Raw genomic sequence first — 25,361 nt, forward strand, 5'->3', positions numbered from 1 at the left:
CACACTGAAAATCTTTGCAATATAACACACACAAAATCTTAGGATACATGTGCTACAACTAAATAAACTTGCCTAGTTGCTCTTTGTCTGAGTTATGTCCCACAGGAAAGGAACTGCATCTCAGTAAGTATGGAAGTAATTCATAACCGGAATTTTTCAGCTCACAACCACAACAGCCCCTCCCGTCTAATTCCATTCAATATCTACAGTCCTCCCTAACCTGGCTTTTTTAAAAAAAGCCAATTTGAGTCATAATGACTTATTTTGTGGAGAAATGACCCAACTAGTCCACCATCCTGTTTACACGGTGGTCGACCAGATGCCTGCAGGAAGCCTCCAAGCAGCACCTGAGCACAGCAGCACTTTCCCTTCCTGCCGTTTGCAGCAACAGGTATTCAGAAGCATATTGCTCTGACAGGGGAGGTAGATCACGCCATCATGGTTAGTAGCCACGGAAACAAAACAAAGCTCATCAAAAAGCCATATTCTCAAGCATCACTGGCCAAATATGGTACTGATGGATACCTGAGAAGCTAATAACCTACCTATGCAAAGCATAGGGCACAAATCCAGAAATGGAACAAATCAGGCACAGCAGAAGGGCAGCACATGAATATATAATATCAAGGTTGCTTCGGAATGTGGTATTTGATATACAAATATAGGCATGCTAGACCAATATTGTTGTAACAGATCTGGGCTAACAGAGTTCGAGGTTACCAGGGCACTCGTAACTGCTAGAGTCAGTGGATATTAGAAATTAAGAAATGGTAGAATTTAGATAATATCTGGAGTATTGATGGGAGGTTGCCAGACACTAGATTTAAAAGACAGGCTGAACCAGTGATCCTGTTCAAGAGATCACTGATAGAGTTGCCATTAAGAACACAAGGAGAACCATGAGGTGACCCTCATGGTTAGGGTTGCCATATTTCCAAAAGAAAAAACCAGGACACCCTGAAAGAGGAAGAGACCAAAATTGCTGAGGGTTTTTTTTTTAACAAAACTTTTTTTTAACAAAACCAAAATTGTTGAGCTCCGAAAACTCCAAAAAATAACAATTGATTGACTTGCCTAAAATCCAGGACAAAGCACTGCCTTTCGGAATCCCCCCCCCCCCACGCTGTACGCCAGTTCTACCTTTGGCAGCCCTACTCATGGTCCCTTCCAATTCTTCAATTCCAGGCCATTAAAGAGCAACTGACCATGTAGATGCGTCCTCCCCCCCAGCTGTGTGCTAGTTAGCAGAAGAAACATCAGAGTTGGGAGGGGGAGGTTAGAGAAAGCATGATGTCACACAGGAAAAACGTGGCCCTTTTGCAGGTCTGGATAAGGGGGGTGAGCAGACTGATGGGGAGAAGCTGCTTGGAGCAAGGGTTCTTGGGAATGAGAAGGGTGCAGCCAGAACGCCAGGCTGAGGGCAGAACTATCATGGCAGGCAGGATGAAGGCAAGGCTTGGAGAGAGGCACAGAGATGTCTAGGAATCCAGTGGTGGGCTGCTATAAAGGACGAGTTTCTCCTGAGATGTAAATGCTGTGAAATCTCTCTCTGCTGAAAGCTTCCGGTGTAAATCTGTGCAAATAAACCATATTTCAATCATATTTCAAAGACACTGCAGACTCTGCCACAAATCAAACAGCAATGAAATAGGGTCCAAAGCCTTAAGATCTCACTCATGGTACAATCATCCTCTGCCCTCAAGAGAGGTTGCTGCCTATTCCAACCATTGTATTGTGAAGAGTTTTTGTCTTCACTGGGTGCCACATAGACTTTTAAGTGATATGTGATTGGGAAGTATATCTAGTGCAAGAAGGGCTAGCCTCAGCATCTGTTACCCTTGGGCAGCTGCTGGAGCTCCAGTATTATAGCGGGGCCATGACTGACACCTGCCCCGGGTCTCAAATTTGTCCCAAAAAAATTTCCAACCCAAGATGCTTAAGTTATTGCAAGAGGCAGGCATCTCTAATCAGCCCCAGTGGGCTGAGTCTAGCTAGCATTTTAATTTTCCACAAATGCACCTGGCATGGTATTTTTCTGGACACTGTAAGAAATATAAATGGAAACTAGCCCCTGTTGCCCAGTGCTGTTCAAAGCACTGCTGCAACCTAGCCACACCATGAGGTAAACCACCAGAGCTCAGTGCTGAAGGAGGAAACCACCCAAGAGTGGTTTGCTCAGTCCCCACATGCCCAGACTATCCCTGGTGCAAGTAACATTATGGAATCTGCTGGCTGCTATATTGCAGAACATTTCAGGAATAAGGTGTTCAGAAGAGTGGAAGAACAGAAATGGAAGAGTTAAAAAAAAATATTTCCAGAAGAAGTGGGTTCGCAGCACGAGTAGCTAGGTTTAGCAATAATCCAGGCTCAGCTGCAGACAGGAAGCAGAGGAAATCTTGTAAGCCTGTTCTTATGAGGTTTCCAGCTTAGTTACTCGGATTCAAAACGCCCAAGGCAAAAGCCAAAATGGCCCTCCAAATCTTAAGAGTAACATCTACTGCTGTGTCCATCTAGCCTGGTCTACAAATTACTAAAATGCACTGGGGGGTATGTAAGAATATATACACTCCTAACTCCAGCCATGTAATATTAAGCACACTTTCAGGACTAAGGGAAAAACAACTCTGGGCTCCAAGATTCAGTTCAAAAGAGAGCACTTCACTGAGTGATCAGAAAGAGGACAGTTGTCAACATTTAGAACTGAGAATACAGGGAGAATTTTATTTATCACAAGTTAAGCAGCTTAGTACTTCATGTCAAGAATCAATTATTAAAGTCAGCCTAATAATCACAGAATCATAATAAATTCAGTAAAGTCAACTGTGGTAAATATTACACTAATTAGACATCTGTTCATTCAGATTCTATGGTTGAAGTCAAGGTCTGGCATACAGCTATGTTGTAAGAGTTGAAGTCATTTATGGCCCCAGAATATTCCTTAGGGGAATATATCCACTGAATTTTTCAATTCTCTTAAGCCATGACTCTTATGACATGTTTATCTAGTGGCTTCCTTCACTCCTAGTTATCTACTGCAGAACATAGCCAAGACTTTGGGAAAAAGCAGGTACTTTTAATCTGCCAGTTTTCCCTATTGGATCAGAAGTGGGAAGTTAGCCAAAGGGACTGCAGATTATCCCTGTTTGCTCCGTAGTTGAGCAGGGGGTGGACAAATCTATTTCTAGTCTATGGCATCCCTGCCCCTGGTTTTACCCATAGCAGTTCCTTTCCTGCATCAATCTGAGATTTTTCTTTTTTAAAAAAATCCTCTCAAAATACATATGCAAATGCATTATTTTATATGTTTAAACTGTCGAGAACTGTTTTGCAACATGCAGGGAAGTGTGAAATCTGACGGATTGCTAAATTCCGATCTGCGCTAAAAGGTGTGGAGTAACCCATTTTGTGTGCAGTTTCACAAAGATTCCATTCTCCAAACACTCCAAGACGGCATATGGGCATTTTGTTTGTGCACTGTGATGATGATTTGATATGTGAAAACACCACACTGACATCCATCAAAAATAGCTGCGCGCCCACATCCTTAAAGTCAAATATAAGAAAATGCTTGGCGGCTATGGCTGCAATTCAACCCCTCTCTTTTGCACTGGAAGGGGACAGATGGATTGGGGCCTCTCCACCCAGTCTTGCTTGCCTTAACCACCCGCTGCCCGCGGAATAAGAGGAGCAGCATTCCACCCCATGTACACCCCACATTGAGTCTTAGCTGATTATTAAACGGCAAATGGTGAATCACATCCTTTTCCGGCAGGGTATCAAGAATCTCCTGGATTTAATTTTCTCAACTTTTGCTGCTTCTGTTGGTGAATCAATTTGAATGGTAGCCAGATTTATAGGGGGCCTTTTAAGGTTGATTAAAATAACCCCAGCATTGAGAGGATTATATCTCACTAGGGAAGCTGTAGATCCAGCTTTGTATAGAATAAATGCCATTTCTTTCTCAGCACTCTTATCTATCTTTTGCACATAATCCTAACTTTCCTTCAAGAGCAGAGAGATGAGGAAGTTGGCAATTGGTCTGGATACCCAAAAGACTACTTGGCACACCATGGTCCCTGGAGCTGAATATGCAGTTGGCTCCTTTTCTCCAACAGAATATCTGGGGGGGTGATCAACATTCTCATATTGGTCTGTTCAGCTACTGTCAGAAAAACAAATATTTCCATTAAGGACATGGACGTGCTTTTGTATCATGCTGTATATGGAAGTGTAATGAGATAACATGGAGAATAAAGATGCATATGGCCTTGTGCCCCAGCAAGATACTTTTAAAATTCTGGCAGAAAGAGTTTTAGGATTGCTACAGGGAAATAAGGACTAAGGTTTGGCCTCATCTTTTCTTCCTTCAGTTGTCAGTAGTATCTGGGCACCTTGCTAGGAGGTTTTGGGGACTGGACCTTTGGAAATATAGGGCCTAGTACAGATGCATCTGACTTGCTACAGCTTCTGACTGTCCATCCTGTGGATACCTTTTTGATTAACATGCAGTGCAATTCCATGCAAGTTTATTTAGAAGCAAGACCCTCTGCTGCAGCCCAACCATGCAACCCGTGTGTGTTTACTAAAAGGTCAGTCCCACTGTGCAGTCTAATACTGCAAAGCTAAACACACTTACTAGGAGGGAGTAAGCCCCCTTGACCATGATATGACATTCTTCCGAGCAAACCTGCATGGGATTGTACTGTAAATGTATTCATTCTAACTGGTACATTATGTACATATTCTCTGCTTATAACTCTCCACAAACAACATGAGGTGGATTGATCTCTTGGAAACATTTGGGGGCCACCATGGGAGAGGAGTGATGGAAGGGATATCCAGCAGTTGCACACAATATAATACCACATTCTACTTAATCTGTTCAAAGTACCAGGGTGAAATGAACACACAAAGCACCAATATTAAGAGGGGCTTCTCACTGTCCAGGATGTAAGGATAGCCACTCTCAATTACATCCTAAAAAATAAAACTATTTCTTTAAATGGTCTCATGATATTTGACTTTAAAAAACAAACTGTCACCAAGTGGTAACCCTGTTGTTATATCAGTTGTTACCTGTGCTTCCTGAATTAGATAATTAGAATTGGGGGGGGGGTGTTCCAAGAGGAGGAGATCTAACTTGGTTTTTGACATTAGTTTTCCTGCCAACTCTTGATAGAATATGCCTACCACTTGCAATGAAAGCTTGGTGCCCTTAACAATATTTGGTAAATGCTGAACTCCAGCTCAACTGCAGCCAGATCAATAGAGTTCTTATCAAAGGGATGTAAACAACATAAAAAGACCATTTCTGCTTTATGATTTAAAACCACTGCAATAGCAGAGAACCCATTTGTTAGAAAGCATGGTGACCATCTGGGATTGGGGTATAGAAGCGATTTCAAGACGCAGAAGATCAAATTCTTCACTGTCTAAAAGCCAAGCCAGGCATTATCTTGGTAATATGGTCCCAGCCCCACATTTGCTGAGGCAAGAGGGAACACAGAGGTGAGGTGACATTTCTAAAGGGGGGCTGGCAGGTGCAAAGAGTGATGTATTTCTCCCCAGTTGGGCTACCTTTTGGTTCAGAATCCAGGTAGCAGGAAAAGTTTAAAATTGCAGAGTTTGAGATCTGTAGGAAAGAATCAGTGGGGTGGGGCGGGGAGAGGAGAGTAAAGGACCCCTTGCCACCTATACATTCCAGCTATGTGAGCAATGTAGCTTGGCTCCATTAGCAGAATATGTTTTCTACTTATGGAAGGCACGTTTCTGATCTAGTGGAAGAGCCATATGCCTAGAATTTCCCAGACATAGTGCTTTTTTCTGGGGGGACATAGGGGTACACATACCCCTAAACATTTTGTGAATCTTTGTACTTTTGTCCATTTACTGTATTCATTTTCCCCAATTTGAACTATAAAATGTTGATTTTCTTGAGTCAAAATGAGAGTACCCCTAAAAAAAATATTAGGAAAAAAAAAGCACTGCCCGGACATATCCAGAACACTGCAGTCAGAAGCAGTGTACCAGCAGAAATGTCCTGGGAACTACTTTTTTGATGATTTTGCCAAATAAGCTCAACAACTTTTCACTGTTTGAATTATGGCACCCCTGCTATATGGGAAAGTGGCCAGAGATCCAGATGAACTTTTTGAATTGTGCAAGCTGTTATCTGCCTTATGGCCCTGATCCGGGGACCCCTAACAGGTTGACGCAACCTGTGGACAACCTGCCCCACCATGGATGCCGTCCTGAATTAGTCTGGAGGTATGACTAATGTTTAATATGATTATTTAAATTACAAAAACTCTTAATTAAACATTTAGCCTGGGAAGGGAAGGGGAAAATAGATGTTGCATCTCCTTTCCCCTGGCTCCCAACCAAGAGTAGAGAGGAAGGTCAATTTTGCTGAATGGGAAGCCACCCTGTACCTGACAGGACTGATGCCTCTGTTGACATTCTGCATGGTGCTGTTCTGGAGCAGGGAGGAGAGTTAGAGTCAGGCAGTTCCTACCTTCTCCAGGGAAGACGCAGCTGATAGTCAGGGTAGCTTTAACCCCTTGTGCTGGGGCTTCCTGCCCAATGCCTGCCTCTCCTTTCTGTCTGATGCCCCACCTGTTGACAGCCATGGATAGCTCTGGGCCATCCAACCTGACCTGTAGCAAACCATGGATGTCTGTACCTGATTTGTCCAACTCCTGAGCCCCTCTGAATATGCCCGATATGACTTGGAGCTTGGATGAATCTGGTGCGCAGCTCCAGTTTATACCCTACCAGTGTTTTTATGTTATAGTATCTATTTCCTTACTCACCATACTTCTTATGCTATAATACAATTCCTGATACACTGTGGCTGATATAATAATACATTTTATGATTCTTTGCATTCAGACCTTGCCCCAGAAATATATTAATTCAAGTATTTTTCTCTCAGCAAGGGAAGTACAAGAGTTTGGAGGGGGGACAGAAAACAATTTCTAATTGTCACACTAAGTTTCTATTAGATTGCCTTTTGCCACAAAGGTGTGTTTTTTGGATACACTGGAGACAGTGTATCAGAAATTAATTTGTCCAAAGCAGGTTAAGATCTGACCCCGTAGGGATAAAAGGCATCAGTTCGGTCACACTCACTCGCTCTAACAGAGCTCTCTGTGTTACTGCAATTTCAGCCTGTCTTGTTCCCCGATGCCCTGTGGGCTTCTGTTCAAGATCAGGATCAGGAAAGGACATGGCACTCCTACCAAGCTATAGTGATACTAAAAATGTGCAGTGGGGCTCCTGTATATGCCAGAAATGCAATGGTGTACAACATATTGGTGCCACTCTGTTACCCTGTGGTGGGTTGGCTTGTTTGTGTTTAGTTCTGTGGTACCTAGAAAGGAACTTAACAGAATTGGATAAGACCGCCCATGTCTGAGACTGCCGCTGACTTGGTTTAAGTAGGGTTGCCATATGTCTGGATTTAGTTGTCAATAAAAACAATACAGGATCATATTCCACAATTCTACCTCAATACTTTTTAGAGTGATATATCCACCATATATGTAAATGAAATATAAGTCTTTCATTGGCAGTTCCAAGTTGTTGAATTCCTGTTCTACTATTGAACCATTAGTCTAAAAAGAAAGTTATCTGATATTTCTAGAACAAAAAATCACTACAGTGGTATCTCGGGTTAAGAACTGGAGGTCTGTCCTTAACCTGAAACTGTTCTTAACCTGAAGCACCAGTTTAGCTAATGGGGCCTCCTGCTGCTGCTGCGCTGCCGGAGCACAATTTCTGTACTCATCCTGAAGCAAAGTTCTTAAGCTGAGGTATTATTTCTGGGTTAGCGGAGTCTGTAACCTGAAGCATCTGTAACCTGAAGCGTCTGTAACCTGAGGTACCACTGTACTTGCAAAGAAGGGTCTTGGCCTACAGCCTACCCCCCCCCCCCCAAAGAACACAATAGCAACATCATAACAATATATAACATAGCTATGTAGGTAGGTGCACAGTCCACTTCAAAGTTACATTTCTCCCTATGAATGTGTTCAAAGGATGGCTCATAAGGGCTGTTTGCATGCAGGGGAACATACTGTGAGAACAGGGCACATCTAGAGACAAGGTGTATTGAAAAAAAAGTTATATATATTAACTGCCTTGTAGCCATTCCCCTTTCATATACAGCTCCTCTACAGCTACAACCTTCTGTTGTCATGCTTTCATCCACTTGTCTATTACTCTTTTTTATGTTAGCCACATTTAACATGCCAGGAATGAGGGTTTTTATTATATATCTAGTGTGAGAGAATTTTGGCAAACTAGTTTCATGGTTGTACAGAATGCACTGCACCAAGAATATGGATTCAGATTTTGCTCTGTTTTATTTGCTCTGTGGTCAAAATAAATCCTTACCCCACAAGGAATTAACCGCTTACTTTGTTATAGCTGGCCACGTGGAAATAGCATGATATTGGAAAGGTGATGAGGATTTATCCTAAAGGGTGTGGCAGCTAGCACTGGCTGACAAGCTTATGTACCAATGCAGTCTAGCTAGGGAAGACATTAAGCATGACACATTTCAAGAAATTAGGATGCCTTTTTTCATTGTTTAATTCCAACCCAGAGGAACCTGGAAGACTTCCATATCCGGGGGGGGGGGGGTGTTCTTTAAGTATAGGTAAAAGGTAAGGGATGTGGGTGGTGCTGTGGTCTAAACCACTGAGCCTCTTGGGCTTACTGATTAGAACCTCAGCGGTTCAAATCTGCATGACAGGGTGAGCTCCTGTTGCTCTGTCCTAGCTTCTGTCAACCTAGCAGTTTGAAAGCATACCAGTGTGAGTAGATAAATAAGTTCCACTGTGGTGGGAAGGTAAATGGTGATTTCCATGCGTTCTGGAACTCATCACTATGTCCCATTGCACCAGAAGTGGTTTAGTCATGCTGGCAACACGACTTGGAAAGCTGTCTGTGGACAAACACCAGCTCCCTCAGCCTGAAAAGTGAGATGAACGCCACAACCCCATAGTCGCCTTTGACTGGGGTCCTTTACTTTTTAAGTATAAATTTATATGTACTTTGATAGTTACTTTTTCATGAACCTATTTTGTATGCATGCATTGTGTGATTAGCAGACAGTCAAATGAGAAACACGATTTGCATGAACAATTGTTGAACCCTTGCTTATTGCTGTCACACTTGTTTATCTGGAAAGGAAAGGAAAGGAAAGGAAAGGAAAGGAAAGGAAAGGAAAGGAAAGGAAAGGAAAGGAAAGGAAAGGAGGTGCACTATGGGTTGGATCCAGACTTAGATGCTATTAAAAGCAATGGGGTAAACTACTCAAGACACAACTTGGTCCACTGATTTCAGTGGAAATTCAACACAACTAACTTACAGATAGGTAGCCGTGTTGGTCTGCCATGGTCAAAACAAAATAAAAAAATTCCTTCCAGTAGCACCTTAAAGACCAACTGAGTTAGTTCTAGGTATGAGCTTTCGTGTGCATGCACACTTCTTCAGATACACTGAAACAGAAGTCACCGGACCTTTCTATATAGTGAGAAGGTGGGGAGGGGTATTACTCAGAAGGGTGGTGGGAATGGGTGATTGGCAGATAGCTGCGATGAGCCTATTGACGACTCTTAACGACTGCAATAGGTCTAACAGGAAAAAGCAAGGGGTGAGAAGGTGAAAAATGGCTTTGTCATGTATAATGAGATAAGAATCCAATGTCTTTGTTCAAACCAACTAACTTTGTTCAAACAACTAACTTAGGGCACAATCGTAAGCAGATCTCTGGCTCAGCCAGCTGGTTCTGGGCCACACAGTGGCCTCAAACCTTGCTCACCATCATAGGCCTCCCATCGCAACTCAGCTAGGGGCACAGCTGTCTGAGTCAAAACCAATGTGAACACAGTAGAAGCTGCACCCTGGAAAATAAGGAGCAGTAGAAGCATTGACCCACAGGGAGAAGCAGCTACAGAGTCAGTTTGGGATGGTTAGCTTACAGCCCCCAGTACTACTTGCTTTGCAGGGAATCTGGCATTATGGCTGTCAAGAACATGTGGAAATGTAAAGGGTTACCAGTCATGGGCAGGGGAAGGCACCTGCAACCTCCACCTCCATTACCATCCAAATGTTTGATTGCCTTGCAGATACACAACTACATACACTGCAGACTTGGTAACAATGGCTCTTTCCCACATCTGGTATTTAATTTTAAAACATAATTGCCAGTCACATCATCAGTGTCATGTGTGGTTAAGGCCCTCAGAGAAAAAGGAGACACCATCTATTTAATGGTTATCTAGGGCAAAATGCAAACCTAGTCTGCTTCATTTATTCATATTCAAAATGGCCACAAGATCTTTACTATTGAGAGATATGGAATTATTTGGAGTGGAAATGGGGGGGGGGGAGGAGGTATACTGAGCAGAAAACAATTGCTTCCAACCATCCAAATGTTAGATGAGATGATACCACTTGTAGACTCATAGTATAGAGAGCTCAAGTGTGCAATTTAGACACAAAACCCCTGCCAAGTCTATTATTATATTTTATTCGTCCACTGCACAGTTTCACATTGATGACTATGCTAATAGCATCATTTCAAGAGTGGAAGCAGAGCCTGAAAATGGACACAATTTGCTGCCCTGACAAAAGGGAAATTTATGTCAGGCACCAGCAGGGTCTGTGCATTCATGAGACCAGAGTGTTATTCTTGCATATGAGTTATTTGGTGATGAACAGGAATCACAGAAGTGGTGCAAAAGTGGGAGGTAATTTAAGCAATGCTATCATTTGAAATGGGCTCAGGTTGTGAGATATGGATTGGCTGCAAACTGCAGACCACTTGAATGCAAGTTAGTGGATTAGTTTTTTTCCAATAGAATGTAATGTGTCTCCTGAAAATAAGACCTTTCCTCTCTCTTTTTTAATCAGATAAAGCATCCTACTGCAAATGGCAGAGCCACCTTGCAATGTTTCTTAGAATAAATATGTAAAGCTACCTTCCAGCTAAGACTATTTTTTGTATACCAAGGTGGGGATTCGGAACCAACAGTGGACTCATTTTTTCACTATTTTTCATAGTTTCAAGTTGTGGCCATTTCAATCCCAAATATGTTGTCATGTTAATCCATCCCATGTTGGAGCAGAATGAGGAATTAGTCAATGAACTGTAATAGTGATACACTAGCTGCTTTCAGTCCTTGAAGGAAGGGATACATGCGTGATCTGATACAACCTACCCCCCCACCCCACAAAAAGGAATGGTAGCAATATTTGCTTTAATACACTGCTATTCCCTGAAAGGGAAACTGTCAGTGTGAGATGGAGCATCAGGAATTTTACTCAACAAGAGCCATCTATAAAATCCCATTACACTTCTCAGAAAATGCCTGTTATTTATTTTATATTTTCAAATCCACCTCCATCTGTGCTGAGAGGTTTTTCTTAGGTCACATACTCAATAATCCTTCCACACTTTGATGTCACATATTCAATAATTGTCTGTCTTCCACTCTTCTTTGCTCCTTAATCCATCTCCCCTGATTAGCAGCAATTTCACCTTCAAAACACCCCTGCTTCTCCAGCCAAGCATCTGACTGATTTTCTGTTTATGTAACATTTGCTAATGTTATTTCCTTTCTGCTCTGAGTTTCACATAGCAACACCTGCCTCCGCACTGCATTAAACAGCAACACCATTTCAAAATTTGCATTTGGGGCTTTGTCTATTAGAGCAACACTCTCCCTTTTTGCAGCTAGAACATTACAAAAGCAAGCATGTTCAATTCAGACCATGTATTCAGCATAGAGTGATCACAAAGGTTGCTTCAAACTCTTGATGAAATAGGTAGGTTCTTTGGCTTTATTACCATTGGTAGTCCCATAGAAAGAGACATTTCAGAAGTTTTACAATGCTAATCACAGGAGGTGTTTTCCAACAGATCAGCCTTCACAAACCTGGTACCCTACAGTTATTTTGGACTAAAAGAGTCACCCTGATGAGATGTGTAGCCCCAAACATCTGGAGGACACCAAGTTGGGAAAGGCTGCAATAGATAGTCTCCCAGACAGCAGATGAATTGCAACAGAGACTTGATCAACCTGTGCAATGTGGAACTGGTCATGCAGCTAAAGGTTATATGCAGAAGAATCAAGGAAGTAGAAGACAGGGCACTGTAGTAGCATGTTTGAGTAAAAAACACAACCCTACTGAATTATTGCCCGTGCTGGATTATTGCCACGATGTCTCAAGGTGCTCTTGAATCATCAAGACACTGTGTGATGGTGCATGCGGAAGATAAAAGAACAGTTTTAGATAGATGCTTAGCTACTATTTCAGTGTGAGGTTGCTCACTCACCGGATTGTTGTACATCTGAACAATGAGCTGCTTGACACCATGGAGAGTGGGATGAGCCCAAGGCGAGGGATCTGCCCAGTGCCTGTTTAAATCAAAGCCCATTAGGGAGCACCTGTAAAAACAAAGACAGGACAAGTCGTCAGGACTCAAGAGTCCAGTTTGAGTGTGTGGTGATGGAAGTTTGGTGTCTCACACTACCTACTTTTCTTTCAGCCGCCCACCAGTCCAGGTGAACTCCTGCCTTGCCAAACTGACACCAATTGCAGGCTGAAAGTCCGTCACTCATCTCACTCCATGTATCTCTGTGTTCTTGGGATGGATAGGGGGAATCACACTAAAGGCTTCTAACAAAGATAATCAACTTTGGTTGTAATAGGTGCACATTTTGTGCTTCTCCTTCCCATAAGGCTGGTGCGCAACTTGAAACCTAATATGCCCAAAAGGGTCTCTTCTGATAGTCTTCTACCTACTCCCAGACACTGCATCAAGACTTTCAGCAAAGGAAGACCAAGATAGTTTGATTAACACCAGCAGCCTCTCTCTCTTTCCCACCTTGTGGTTTTAACATCCCGATGCAGAGATCTGGGGGCACAAAAGCTAGCCCACTGTTTTGTATCCTTTAATAAAAGTAATGCCCTAATTATGGATTTGGGTTTTATATCAAAGGGTACAATATAGAAATTCCTGAAAATAAGGAGGAACCACACAAAGTCACAACTTTTGCTATATGTAAAATGAAACAATAAAAAAGCCATTTTGCTACTATACTCTAGAGCTTCTAGAGAAGCAAAGAGCTTTCACTTGATACTAGGTGAATGGCTATTACAATCTATTATTTAAACATATCTATGGAAACAGCTGAGATTTGTTCTTGTAAAGCTGTCTGATGAAAATCCCCAATGTCTGAGAAGGAATAAGGAGAGAGAAAGAACATTCATAAATACTAAGCCACACATTCTCCAGCTAAAAATGGGGAGAAAGTAAAGGAGAGGGAAGCTGAAATAGAAAATTAAACAGTTTGTAATCCACAAACTAATTAAGCTGTAGATCCTGAACTAAATGTGTTTTGCACAATAGTTTATTTCCTATTCAGTTGTCTTAGGGCTGCAGTGTTATAAGGGAGGGAGCTCCATTGAACTGAATGGGACTTACTTTTGAGGAGGCATATGTAAGATGGCATATTAGCATTTTAAAACATGGGGGGCCAATCTGTAGTATATATGTCATAAGCAGCACAGATATCCATCTGGTAACCCTGAAAGGAGCTGGGAGGCCATGAAACCCAGCTGTGGCATGTGGTAGACAGTCAGGGCAACACTCCAGCTTGGCTCTCCAGAACTGCAAGATGCCACGTCAAAGCACTGGAAGTGGGGAATGCATTCTGCACTGGAATGCCACCAGAATGGCTCTGTCCATATTCTAGATTTTAACTGTGGCCCATGTGCCAAAAACCTTGCCTTTAAATCAGACCATTTCTTGGTCTTTTGGAAGGGAAATGTACTAATGTGACAGCATTAAGATGAGAGAGAATCAGCCCACAGCAAAACACACTGTAGGGAACCCAACAGTTTCTTTAGTCCCCTTCTCCCCAGGTATCTTGGCCTGAGCAAGCTGAAAGGCTGTCCTTTTTCAATTGAAAAATCTAACCTCCCTTCCTCACTCAGATATACAGTTGCTTCAGATGGGGAGGGGGGGATTTCCTTCAAATACTTGCAAGTGGCCAAGAAAAGACTGGACCCCCCACTTTCAAGTATTTTGGAGGTTGTGTTTGAAACAAGCATGCACCCTGATGTGATGCATGTATGATTTGTACTTAGGGAAAAAATCTTGTGAGAAGCAGCTCTGATTCACCCTGGGCATATAATTTATCCCTTGAAAGAGCTCTTGGCTGCCTGCTATTGTCAAGGAAGATTTAATAACATGCCTGAAGATGTGTGTTATTTTTGGTTTGCTTATTTTTCTTACAGTCCTTCCTTGCTTTCAAGAGTGTTCAATCTATAGAAAATCGCTGGGACCTCTGACTTTTCTTCCTTTGATTTCCCCTGTCTTTTATTTCCTGCACCCACTATATGCCTGCAGAGTCTCTTACAGGCCTATTCCCAGAAGGTGAGAGAAATGGAGAAGAATGGGCTAAAGGAGTTAAAGAAATCCTTTTTCATGCCCATGATTTATTACAAAAAGAACTGCACACACTTCCCGTCTGCTTTGTGTGGAAATGCTGGTTCACTGAATCAGTACTGGGTGAATGTACAGATAATACCCCACACAAAGCCTGCCAGTGCAAATCCACAAATGGCACTAGTGGGAAGGGTCAGGATTTGAAAATGAAAAAGGGAAGGGGAGCATAAAAGTACCATCTCTCTCTCTCTCTCTGCCCCTCCCCATTAGAGTTGAGAGCGGGCATAATTGGACTGTGTTGCCACTTTACTTGAAGGCATGAATGCTGGCTGGAACTCTTCTGAGTCTGTAGCATGTAGCAGGAAAAGTCTTGTGCATGCAACAACCACAAAACCAAAGTCTTAAAACTGTACATCAACACTTTGCTTCCTATATTAAAAGAATTATTTAAGCACTACTTAACTTATCTGAGGTTGTCAGATTTCAAAATCAGCTGCACTTAGGAATGGGGAAAAACATGTCCAGTTTAATTCCCAATTTCCCCAATCTTAAATTCAGTGTGCTACTTTCCCACATTGGTTTGCATTAAAAATAATTAAAAAGTTCTCATGAAAATTTTGGAAGCATAAATTAGGAAAGTTGTGAATGGGACCCCCCTGATGGCACTCCAGACCAGGGCTTGACATGCTATTTTTTTCCTTAGGTTAAATTCAAATGTCATTTCCCTCTCCATGCGGTGTCTTTTTATTTTATACTTTGGCCATGAAATTGTAGCATTCATGTCAATGCAAGTTATATATAGGACTGGATCACTGTGCTTGAGGAAGGACTTTTCTGGTGGCCTGACACTATTGGGGCCTGACTCCAGTGACAGCCACTTCTGTTGCTATGCCAATGCTTGCGTCTTATGCATTCGGTGCAAAAATGCTTGAGTTCCACTTGCAGAAGTGGGCCAGATGGTGCCAACATTATGTGGCATCCTCAAGGCCATCTAAAGCCCCAAAGGAGCCAACATCATTAGCAAAACCTAGTGCATTGCTAAGGGCTTTTAAAATGGCAAGTGATACAAGTTCGTTAGCTCGGCTCCACATGCCAATGCAGGATTCTGGGTTAGCAGATATGGCATGAACAGCAGTTTGCACCACAGCAGTTAGTGGCTTTGCAGGAGCAGGGCATCCTGATTAGATTTCTCATTTTGCTTTTATTCATTCCAAACCCACAGGGCAATTTGGTAATGAGGCATGGCATTTGGCTGCATTTCCACCCAGCCAGCTTTCTGCACCGTTTTGCTTATGTGGACTTATAGCTCTAAGAGAACTCACAAAAGAATATTTAATAATGAGTTTCTTAGCACAGACAGAGTGGGCAGATCAGCATTAGCTGCTGAAGGCCACATGGTGGAGTCGACGTTTGTAGAATGAGTGACACAATTTTAAACAGCGAGTGATAGTTAACAAAGCACTCCTCCATTTTCTCTTGTTAAATAAAAATAAATGTGCAGTGATACATGTCTCCTTCCCATGTGCCCACCCATTTCCCCCTCCTAACTTGTGGGAGTGCTACTTCCTGGCACGAACATCAAGGAAGAACTGGGGCATTCCACAGCATGCACTGCATTCCTCTAAGATCAGCAAGAAATACCTTGATTCAATGTTTATTTTCTTCTCTTTCACACAAATCTCAGTAAGGCCAGAGGGAGAAAGCACCAGTCTGTGCATAGCTGCATGTGTGGCTTCATTTAAATATACACAATGTATAAATGGTGCTTTGCCTAACGAACACAAGCCTCCACTATAAATAGCTAAGTGGGCAAGAAATGAAATGAAAAAGAAAATGCACCAATGGCTGAGATTTGGGGGGGGGGGGGGCTTAAGTAGTCTTCATCACACATACAGCTATTTTAAAAAGTAGCCTGGTTTTAATAGTTATCAAACATTCCGCTACTGGCTACGTAAATCACTAGTTAAGAGACACTAGTCTTATTTTCTAATAGAGATCTGCATTCCTCATTCTGGAGGCGGGAAGAGAACCATGCCTGCCTATGCAGCTGGATGTCTGCAAAGGGGCATTCACATACATATAGCTGTACAGTGGTATCTCTGGTTATGAACTTAATTCATTCCGGAGGCCCGTTCTTAACCTGAAACCATTCTTAACCTGAGGTATCACTTTAGCTAATGGGGCCTCCTGCTGCTGCCGCTGCACCACTGCTGCACAATTTCTGTTCTCATCCTGAGGTAAAGTTCTTAACCCGAGGTACTACTTCCGGGTTAGCGGAGTCTGTAACCTGAAGTGTTTGTAACCCAAGGTACCACTTTATGTGTGTTGGAATTCCGTGCAATTGGGAACCTTGCACAGTTGATTGAGAGAAGTCCCTAAATTGTTTGCCAGATTTTTGGAGGATTACCTGCACCCATATGAGCCTGCCAGAGTCTTCAGTCCTGCTCTCTGGGTCTGGCAGTAAGATCCACCAAACTGGTAGTTAGTCTCCATAGACAAGAACTTTTCACTGATGGCTCTATATGTTTCAAACCGTCTCCTTCAAAAGGCACATGTGGCAAATGCATTAGCCTTTAAACAGGAAGATATTTCTGTTTCTAACTGTTTTTTGCGAAAATGCTGCATGCTGGACGTTTTAGCTGCTGCTGTTTTAGTGTGAGGCAGGGTTGTTTATTTTGTACTTAATTGTTTTATCCTGATGTCAATAAGCTACCTCTGGAGAGCTATGCCCTGTAAAAGGGGGTGGGTTTCAAATCCATTAATTAATCACTTAATATACACAAAAATAAATACTGGGATTAAAAAAAAATCAGGCAACTACTTGCATACTCAATCCCAAAAATAGTTGGAATGCTGTTAACAAACTAGGCATCACTACTGTGCTAGTCCCACCATCAACCCTACCACTGAAATCATTAGGACTTATATCCCAACAGACAAACATAGGATCGGGGCTGCATATCACAGTGTTGCACAGTACAAACATAACATTTGGAGGACACTACTACACTTTCTTTTCTTTTTACACACACATAAATATATTTAAATATCAGGCCAGTATCTATATTGCATAGCAAGAGGTCTCTGCATTGATAAAAAACCCTTTCTTCTACCTAGTTGAGTCTGATCACATTGGGGTGCTTTTTGCACTCACAGTAGTCAGTCTGATATCTGTATATGCATGAGCAGTGCATATGTCAACCAAAACACCCCAGATCTCAGCAGCAGCAATTTCTCCTATCCCATTTTATACATATATTCAAAGCACTGAAACTGGTGGTGATAGCAGAGATGCATAAGACACACATTCACACAACAATATTTCTATGAATACAGATACCCCAAGGGCTATTTTGAATGTTAAGAATGCCCTGCATAATTTTAGGGCATCCCTTGAATATAGTTCAGTTATGCTCAGTGTGGATTTGTGATCCTGAAAATGCGTACCCTATTGCCAACTGATGTCTGATCAATAAAAGGTATCGCCTATTTTGTATCTCACTGGAGGAAAGCCAGCACAACACCCAACTTCTATTTGATATTTTCATAATAATTTGCACAGTCTCTCCACAACTGGGCTCTCATGAGTTACTGAATTACAGCAAACCACTATCACTGTCTGCTGACGGAAAAGTCAAAATATATTTCTGGGTAAGAAAGGAACAGATTTCAATTTCAAGCTTCCAAGGGCATAACATAAAAAACATTTTTTAAAAAATATAGAAATGCAGGGCATAGGAAGAGAACATTGATAGAGTCCTTTAAAAACAAAAGAAGGAAGGAACAGCATTTGAGATGCAGCAGCAAGACTGAATCATTTATATAGCTGGAGAAAAAGATCTTATTCATTTCACACAGATTGCTCATTCAGATAAGCATGTGCTAGAGCTGACTTTGTGACACCAAACATAGTATTTGCAATGGGTAGAAAACAGAGATGGTTGAACTGTTTAGGAGAAGGGGAAATGCTGACATTTTCAATACCAAGCAGCATGGTTTCAAAATAATTCAATAAAATTTATTTTTTTTGCTTTTGTTGCAATTGTCTTTGTTGGAGGAGTTGCTGAAAAACAATGCTACTACTGATTTTCCTATTTCCAGTCAAGCATGGAATAGAACAGCACAGGAGACAGATCGGCATATATGATTTATTTTTTTTTTAAAAAAAGCTGTATGTCTTAAGCAAAAGAATACTGAGCTGGCATGAAGAGTATTCTTAAATGCTTGTAAATCTACCAGAACATGAAGAACAACTTTTTCCTCCTTTCTACCAAGGGAAAAGGAAATTGACCCAATCCAGCAGTCTTAATCTGTGTACAATAATGATGATGCGCATTAGGAAAAACTGTTAGACATTGCCACAGTTCCATAAAAGAAACAATATAACACGTCTTCCATAAGTGCATATCAGGGGAATCTGATGAAGATCAGCAGGACAGTTCTGCCTATCTGTTTCTGCATATGTGCACCACTATCACAGTGGTGACGCAGTCTGTCCTCCCAGATTGGCTATCCAAACCTTAATTAAGAGGCAGATGCATGTGCATTTTGCAAATAGATGCCCCAAAGGTTTTCGTTAAAGTCATCTTCCATATTCAATATTAAGCGACAGAAAAGCAACATTAAAGGTATATTAGGCTATCAGGGGTGGGGAGGAGAGAAAACTGGGAAAAAATAGTATTTAAAGAAAGGGGGGGGGCATCTTTAAGGATGTTTCAGATTGGCATATTGTGGGTAGAGGAGAGATTTAGTCCGCAGATTAGGTGGCGGAAGAATGAAATCTTAATTAGAAAAGGTACTTTGCTTTCACCAGTCAGCAAATCCACACCTTAAAATAATTTGGAGAGGTGGCTTACAAACTGCAGATAAGCAGAAATATTCAAAGTCATTGAATGGTCTAACACCAGGCAAGGTGATGCAAAAAAAATAAAAAAATAAAAAATTAGTGAAGAGCAGCTATCAAGACAGTCTCCGGAAAAGCTGCATGTGTAATCACAGTTTGCTTAAGGGTGAACCTCATTAACAGTGTCTCTGATTAGGCTGTCGGGACTCTCCCAGCAGGAATCTTTCAAAAGTGCTGCTGCAGGAACAGAGTTTAATGTTTCACTTTTGGAACTAACAGATGAAACAGGGATGCTGAAATTAAAATGGATTTTGCTTGCTTCAAAAAATAGATGACCCATATGGTGCTGGCTGAAGCCAAAATGCCATGGTTTAATCAACTAGTAACTAGGGGTGGGCAGATCTGACGATTTTGGTTTCTCTCAGCATCTCATTGCTATAAACTCAAACAAAAAAAGCAGACGGTTCCTGGAGGGGTTCTCTGGTCACCGTAAACATGCCCAAACAAGCCAGCACCTGGCATGCCAGTGGTAGACCTGGGGTCTCAAATTTCAGCGGTGCCCTGTGCAATGCCAAAGTTTGGCACCCACCTGCTCTTGCCTTCCATTCTACATCACAGTTGTGGCGTCCCCTGCAGCACCCGGAAGGCTCTCCACCCAGAGCAACCAAAACTGGGCACGTGCTCCTAAATCTGCCTGTGGGCATGCTGTGATGTGCAAACCTGGGCTTATAGTTTGTTTCTCTTGAAACAAATCATGGGCAGAAGCCAAGCTATGATTACCACTCATGATTTGTTTGAGTGCAACAAACCATGATCCTGGATCCACATGTTAAGCCACGCCAGACTCTGGCATGTTTGTCTTTTTCCCCCTCTCCCACAAGGAACAGTCAGGAGCGAGGGGGCAGCAGCTCATGCTCACTAAACCATAGCACATTTTAAAATGTAGTTTAACGTTGCAGGCAAACCAGCTCCAAGTGTCAGATGCGTCCATACAATGCAGTTTTGTGTCATCACACACAAGAAAAAGAAACCTAAAACAAACTCTAATTTCAGCTTCTAGGGCATTTGTTGTAGCCTGCAAAACAGATATTAGCTGTATGATAGTGCCGCTTTGCCCATCCTTTGGAATATTATTTTCATGCTACTGGGTAAAAGTTTTGCTGCTGTACGTTCTCCCAGTCTTTTGTACAATAGCCACCAAACAGCAGGGGAGAATGGTTGTTCTTCTGCAATCTTTTCCTTCATTTTATTTAGGCATCAGCTACACAGCAAACAGATATTAATATGTGCAGAGCTGCTGAATAAATGTATGTGCTTATGGGGTGTTCCAAGGGTGTGTGGGGATGGAATGAAAATGAAAGGCCTGCATCAATCGTCTCTCCCAGTTCTACAGTTCTAATCAATGAACTCCAAGAGCTTAAGGGCTCTCAAATCCTTCCTGCCTTTTCCTGCTGCAGTTAAAGGAGCCCTGTTGCCCACTGTGACGTCTGCACCACTATCAGTGGCTTCTCAGAGAGTCCAGGCAAAGTCTCAGTGGTCCTGGCTCAGCTTCAAAGATGTGGAAAAATTAATTGGATGGAATGAAAGTTACAGGAGAAAAGGGGGGAGAAAAACTTTGCATGAAAAGACTTCCGACAAAAGAGTTTAATGAAATCTCTAATCCAAAAAGCTACAATACAGATGCCCAGCAGCACACTTGATATTATATCTGAACCAATAATGATTATGTGCATTTGGGGGTTGTTGTTCTCCCAGACTGAGTACATCACTGTAAGGTGCCACTGTGCAACATGTACGTGAATTTATTTTAACAGAATTTATTAATCCTGCTTTTATTTTGTTGCATCAAGTAGACATGAATATCAATATTTGCCTTGTTATTCGTTCCCCTGTTATGCAAGAGCTTAGCTAATAAATACATAAACTCGTATATTCCCAACAGATATTCGATTCTCAGCATCCATTTGCATTGTTCTCTATTTAAGCTTTTGTTGAAAGATGAGCCAGATATTTGTTATGACGTGAAATTCATAACTTCAGAAGACGCTGTATCCAGTTGCCGCAGCTCTAAATGACACGGGTGTTCTTCTGAGGTGACTGGCTGCTGGTCCAGATAACTTCAGTGTTTTTCAGGTCTTCTCCCTTATGTATCACAGGACCCCCAACACTGAGGACCTTGAAAAGGATGATGAGGGGAAGGAAGAGGCCATGGATCAGAGCCCTCCTGGTCAAGTTCCTGGTCACACTACTCTACTGAAGCTCTCCCTCTGGATTTCTGACATGTGCTCTATAAAATTCCAATACATTCTTGTGATGCTCACTCAAAAACACTCCAATCATAATAGCAATGGTGCAAGAAGGATGTCAGAAGTAGATGTCTGAGACAGCAGTTCCTGTGGTATGAATACTCATCCCCCTATCTGTCTTTGATAAGCAAGTGTTACAGGCTTTGATTGCACTTTGAAATCTTCTTCACCAGGTATACTGGAGCAAACAACATGTAGAAACCTTTAAGAAAAAACACCTTCCACTCACTAGAAAGGCATGCATCATTGATAGCCACCTTCTCCCCACTGCGGTGCTCAGAAATGTTGACAAGCACCTTCTCTACATTGCAATGTTCAGAAAACTCAAAATCCCTACAACCGTAGTTCTGTCTTGAGGGAAGATGCCTGGATCCCATGCAATAAATTAGTAAGTAACTGCTCATTTATTTTGCACACACACATTTATGGGAACAGTTTGTAGAAAGAGGAACCATTGCAGCGCAGCTGATGAGGCCAGAACTAAATGCTTCTTCAACAGGTTCAAGCAGGACCCACACATAAAGCACCTTTCCCCTAAAATGCCTGAATTCCTCTCACCTCTGCATCAACACAGCATTACTCCTCCAGGTGTGCTTGAGGGAATCAGCAAAATTTACTGTTCGTGTTTTGCTTAAAGTGACTGCTGAAATCCCCCTTCCCCATCCATTATCACTGTATAATCTGTGCAATTCATCAGCTCAATGGCCACATCAGGAATGAAAGGGGGAAGAGTCCATTAGTAACCAGAGCACGGATGTTATACAAGGCAGAAGGTTTATGATCTGCACAACCTGAAATAAATGCTTCTTCTTTTTCCCTGGGGACTTAGGTTAACACTGAGTAGCTGCAAGTTAATTCGCTTACGGTTTTATTAATACACATCCCTTCCGGCTTGTCAGGAGGATGAGGGAGACATAAAATAAAATGCTTCCCTCTCCTGGATCCATAGTTATCCCACATCTTCTGCATACCAACAGTTTCTAATGTGCTATTCCTCTCAGTGATTTGGGGACCACTTTCAAGAGTGTCTCTTTGTCCTAGGTCAAGTAATCGCTTTACACACAGCTTATAGCTAGGCTTAAGTTAAATTGTATTGAATCAAAAGATAAGTTCTTGCCTGTTTTATAAACATGGTCAGAATCTCAGTACATCTGCAAGAGCAGATCGGGAACAATCTTAAGCAAAGCAGCGAAAGCTAAGTGGTTGCCAATGTAAGAAGAGTTCAGTTGCAAGATCAAACAAATGAGCAGAAATCAGAGTGATCTGCTCTTGAAAGAGCTCACCTGCAAGATTAAATAAACTGACTTATTGTCCATTGATCTCTTAGCAGACCCGGCTGCAAGATTATTATTTGTCTATTATTTGTTTATTTTCTCTTTACTGATCTTTCACTAATATGGTTGCATCATTTTCCATTGGGGAAGCTTTCCCCCCATGGCAGAGCATCTACTTTGCCTGCAGAAGGTCCCAGGTTCAGTCCCCAGCACCTCCAGGTAGGAATGGCACACACCGCTCTCTGAAATCCTGGAGAACCTCTGCCAGTCACTGTATACACAACACTTAGTTGAATGGACCAATGGGCAGCAGAAGGCAGCTTCCAATGTTTCTATGTAATCCTACAATCCATCACAAACCATCTCAGCTCTTTCGCAAGACACAAATAGAAATGTTGCCCAAATTTAAATCTGTGCAAAAATGGACACCAGACAGGACCTTTGCCCTGATCAGAATCCCACATCTCTTCTGCTAGTTCCAAGTTTTGCCCCAGTGCCACATTTTGATGGGGTGGACCTGCCCTGCTAGTCCTAAGCACCACAGCCTATAACAAATGACAAGAAAATGAAGCACGGTCTAGTCACTTTTCTGCTGTCTCTTAAAAGTGATCAACTTTTACTATTCACTTTCCTTTGATTTGATTGTACAGTTGTGCTGCAGATGGAGCTGTGCAGGGACTATAATGGGGTTGCTTTCATGTTGTACTACTGACACTGCCCTAACACCTAAAAATACAAATTAAATAACCAAAAGCTGCTGCTGTGATGTTTGGCTGTGAGTCCATAATGGCTGTGAGTCAGGGAGGACCTAATCCCCGCATTTCAGGCTTTATTTCCACCTGGCCTGTAAAGGTGAGGCCCTGACTGACTCCAGCTACAAAAGCTGAAGCTGCTGAACAGACTCTTGGGTTGCGTGTTAGTGTTTGTGTGTGTTTTGAGGGTGGGGGGGTGTTGTTCGGTTGCATCTTTATTTCAGATCTTCTTGTGATTTATGTGGAAATTGTTCAGTTTGCTTCTGTCTTTTTCCATGTTTTATTTATTGTTTATGGCCACTTTTGTTATGTTGTAGTGATGTAATTTTCTCAGGTTGTAAGCTGCCCAGAGCGTGGTTTGAACTGTTGAAAGGCGGCATGCAAATAAAATTATGTATGCATGCATGTCTTTCAAGGAATAAGTAAAAATCCTAGCTATCAAATTCCAGATCATTTTTAGCTATCCTGGGTTCCTTTTGGAGTAAATGTGAGAAATAATAATAAATTAACAACAAAACAACCAAAGAAGATTCTGAGTAATATTACCCCTAACATGCTCACTGGAAGGACAGATCCTGAAGCTGAGGCTCCAATACTTTGGCCACCTCATGAGAAGAGAGGACTCCCTAGAAAAGACCCTGATGTTGGGAAAGATTGAGGGCACAAGGAGAAGGGGACGACAGAGGATGAGATGGTCAAATAGTGTTCTTGAAGCTACCAGCATGAGTTTGACCAAACTGTGGGAGGCAGTGGAACACAGGAGGGCCTGGCGCTCTCTGGTCCATGGGGACATGACTAAACAACTAAACAACAACAACAACAACATGCTTAAAAGACAGAGGAGGAGCATGTCCATTCACATACACTGGTACCAGCTCTACAAGCATACAGAGGAATGTCTGAAATAGCCTATGCATGCCCACACTATCAGGAACCCTGAATAGGAAGTTCCTCCAGTCACACTGAGAAATCCAGTGTACTCATATTGATGCAGTATCTAATCTCGCCTCAGTTGGAGCAAGACTACAGAAATTGTGAGAGAAAAGAATGCTTGTTACCATGGCACTGGGGGAAAAAAACACCCCTAAGACACATCCTAGATTATTCCAAGAGCATTTTAATTTGGGCAAATTTGTCTGCAATTTCTAATCATGCCCATTTGATGGCCATGCTTTCTATTTGTATGTAGCAACAGAGTGGAGTGAAAAGGGCAAGCTCCTTGTCCAAGGAGTATTCAATACAATTTTTTAAATTTTTTTTTTTTGTAATTATGGAATTTAGAAGATGGTGATTGAATTAGCTAAACTTTTTACCCTGCCCTCCAGTGGTCAGTGGACATCTTTCAAAAGTGATCAATGCAAGTATTGATAACAACAACAACCACAAGCAATAATAATACAACAGCAGAACAAAACTCCAGTTCATAAGGACTCACAAGAGGTAATATTTTGAAAATTAACCATTTTTTTAAAGTCTGGAAAAACAGGAAGAGCCTCATCTAGCACTGGAATGAAAGCAAAGAAGGCATCAGGTGAGCACCTCTGGGGTGGGCATTTCATAGGCAAGGATCCAGGCTTTTTTTCTCTGGTTAGACACTTCCTGGAGGTCCTAAGGTGAGAGAGAGTGGGCAAACCTCAATGAATGGTTTTGTGGGCAGGAGGGTATGGTTTACCTTACACAAACGAAGTGCCATATGGAACCTTAAAGTCAAGTACTGTA

General features: G+C 42.0%; 1 protein-coding gene across 1 annotated transcript in view; it reads right to left on the reverse strand.

Annotated features, from left to right (window-relative positions):
• Nucleotides 1–25,361, reverse strand: part of BEND5 (BEN domain containing 5) — a 721,515-nt gene that overhangs the window by 108,563 nt on the left and 587,591 nt on the right. Inside the window, exon 9 of the mRNA XM_081868270.1 lies at nt 12,350–12,461. Coding sequence (XP_081724396.1) covers nt 12,350–12,461 — 112 coding nt within the window. The remainder of the gene's footprint in view (nt 1–12,349; nt 12,462–25,361) is intronic.

This window comes from Podarcis erhardii (assembly GCF_964252035.2).
Source record: "Podarcis erhardii genome assembly, chromosome: 6".
In the NCBI taxonomy this organism is placed as follows: Eukaryota; Metazoa; Chordata; class Lepidosauria; order Squamata; family Lacertidae; genus Podarcis; species Podarcis erhardii.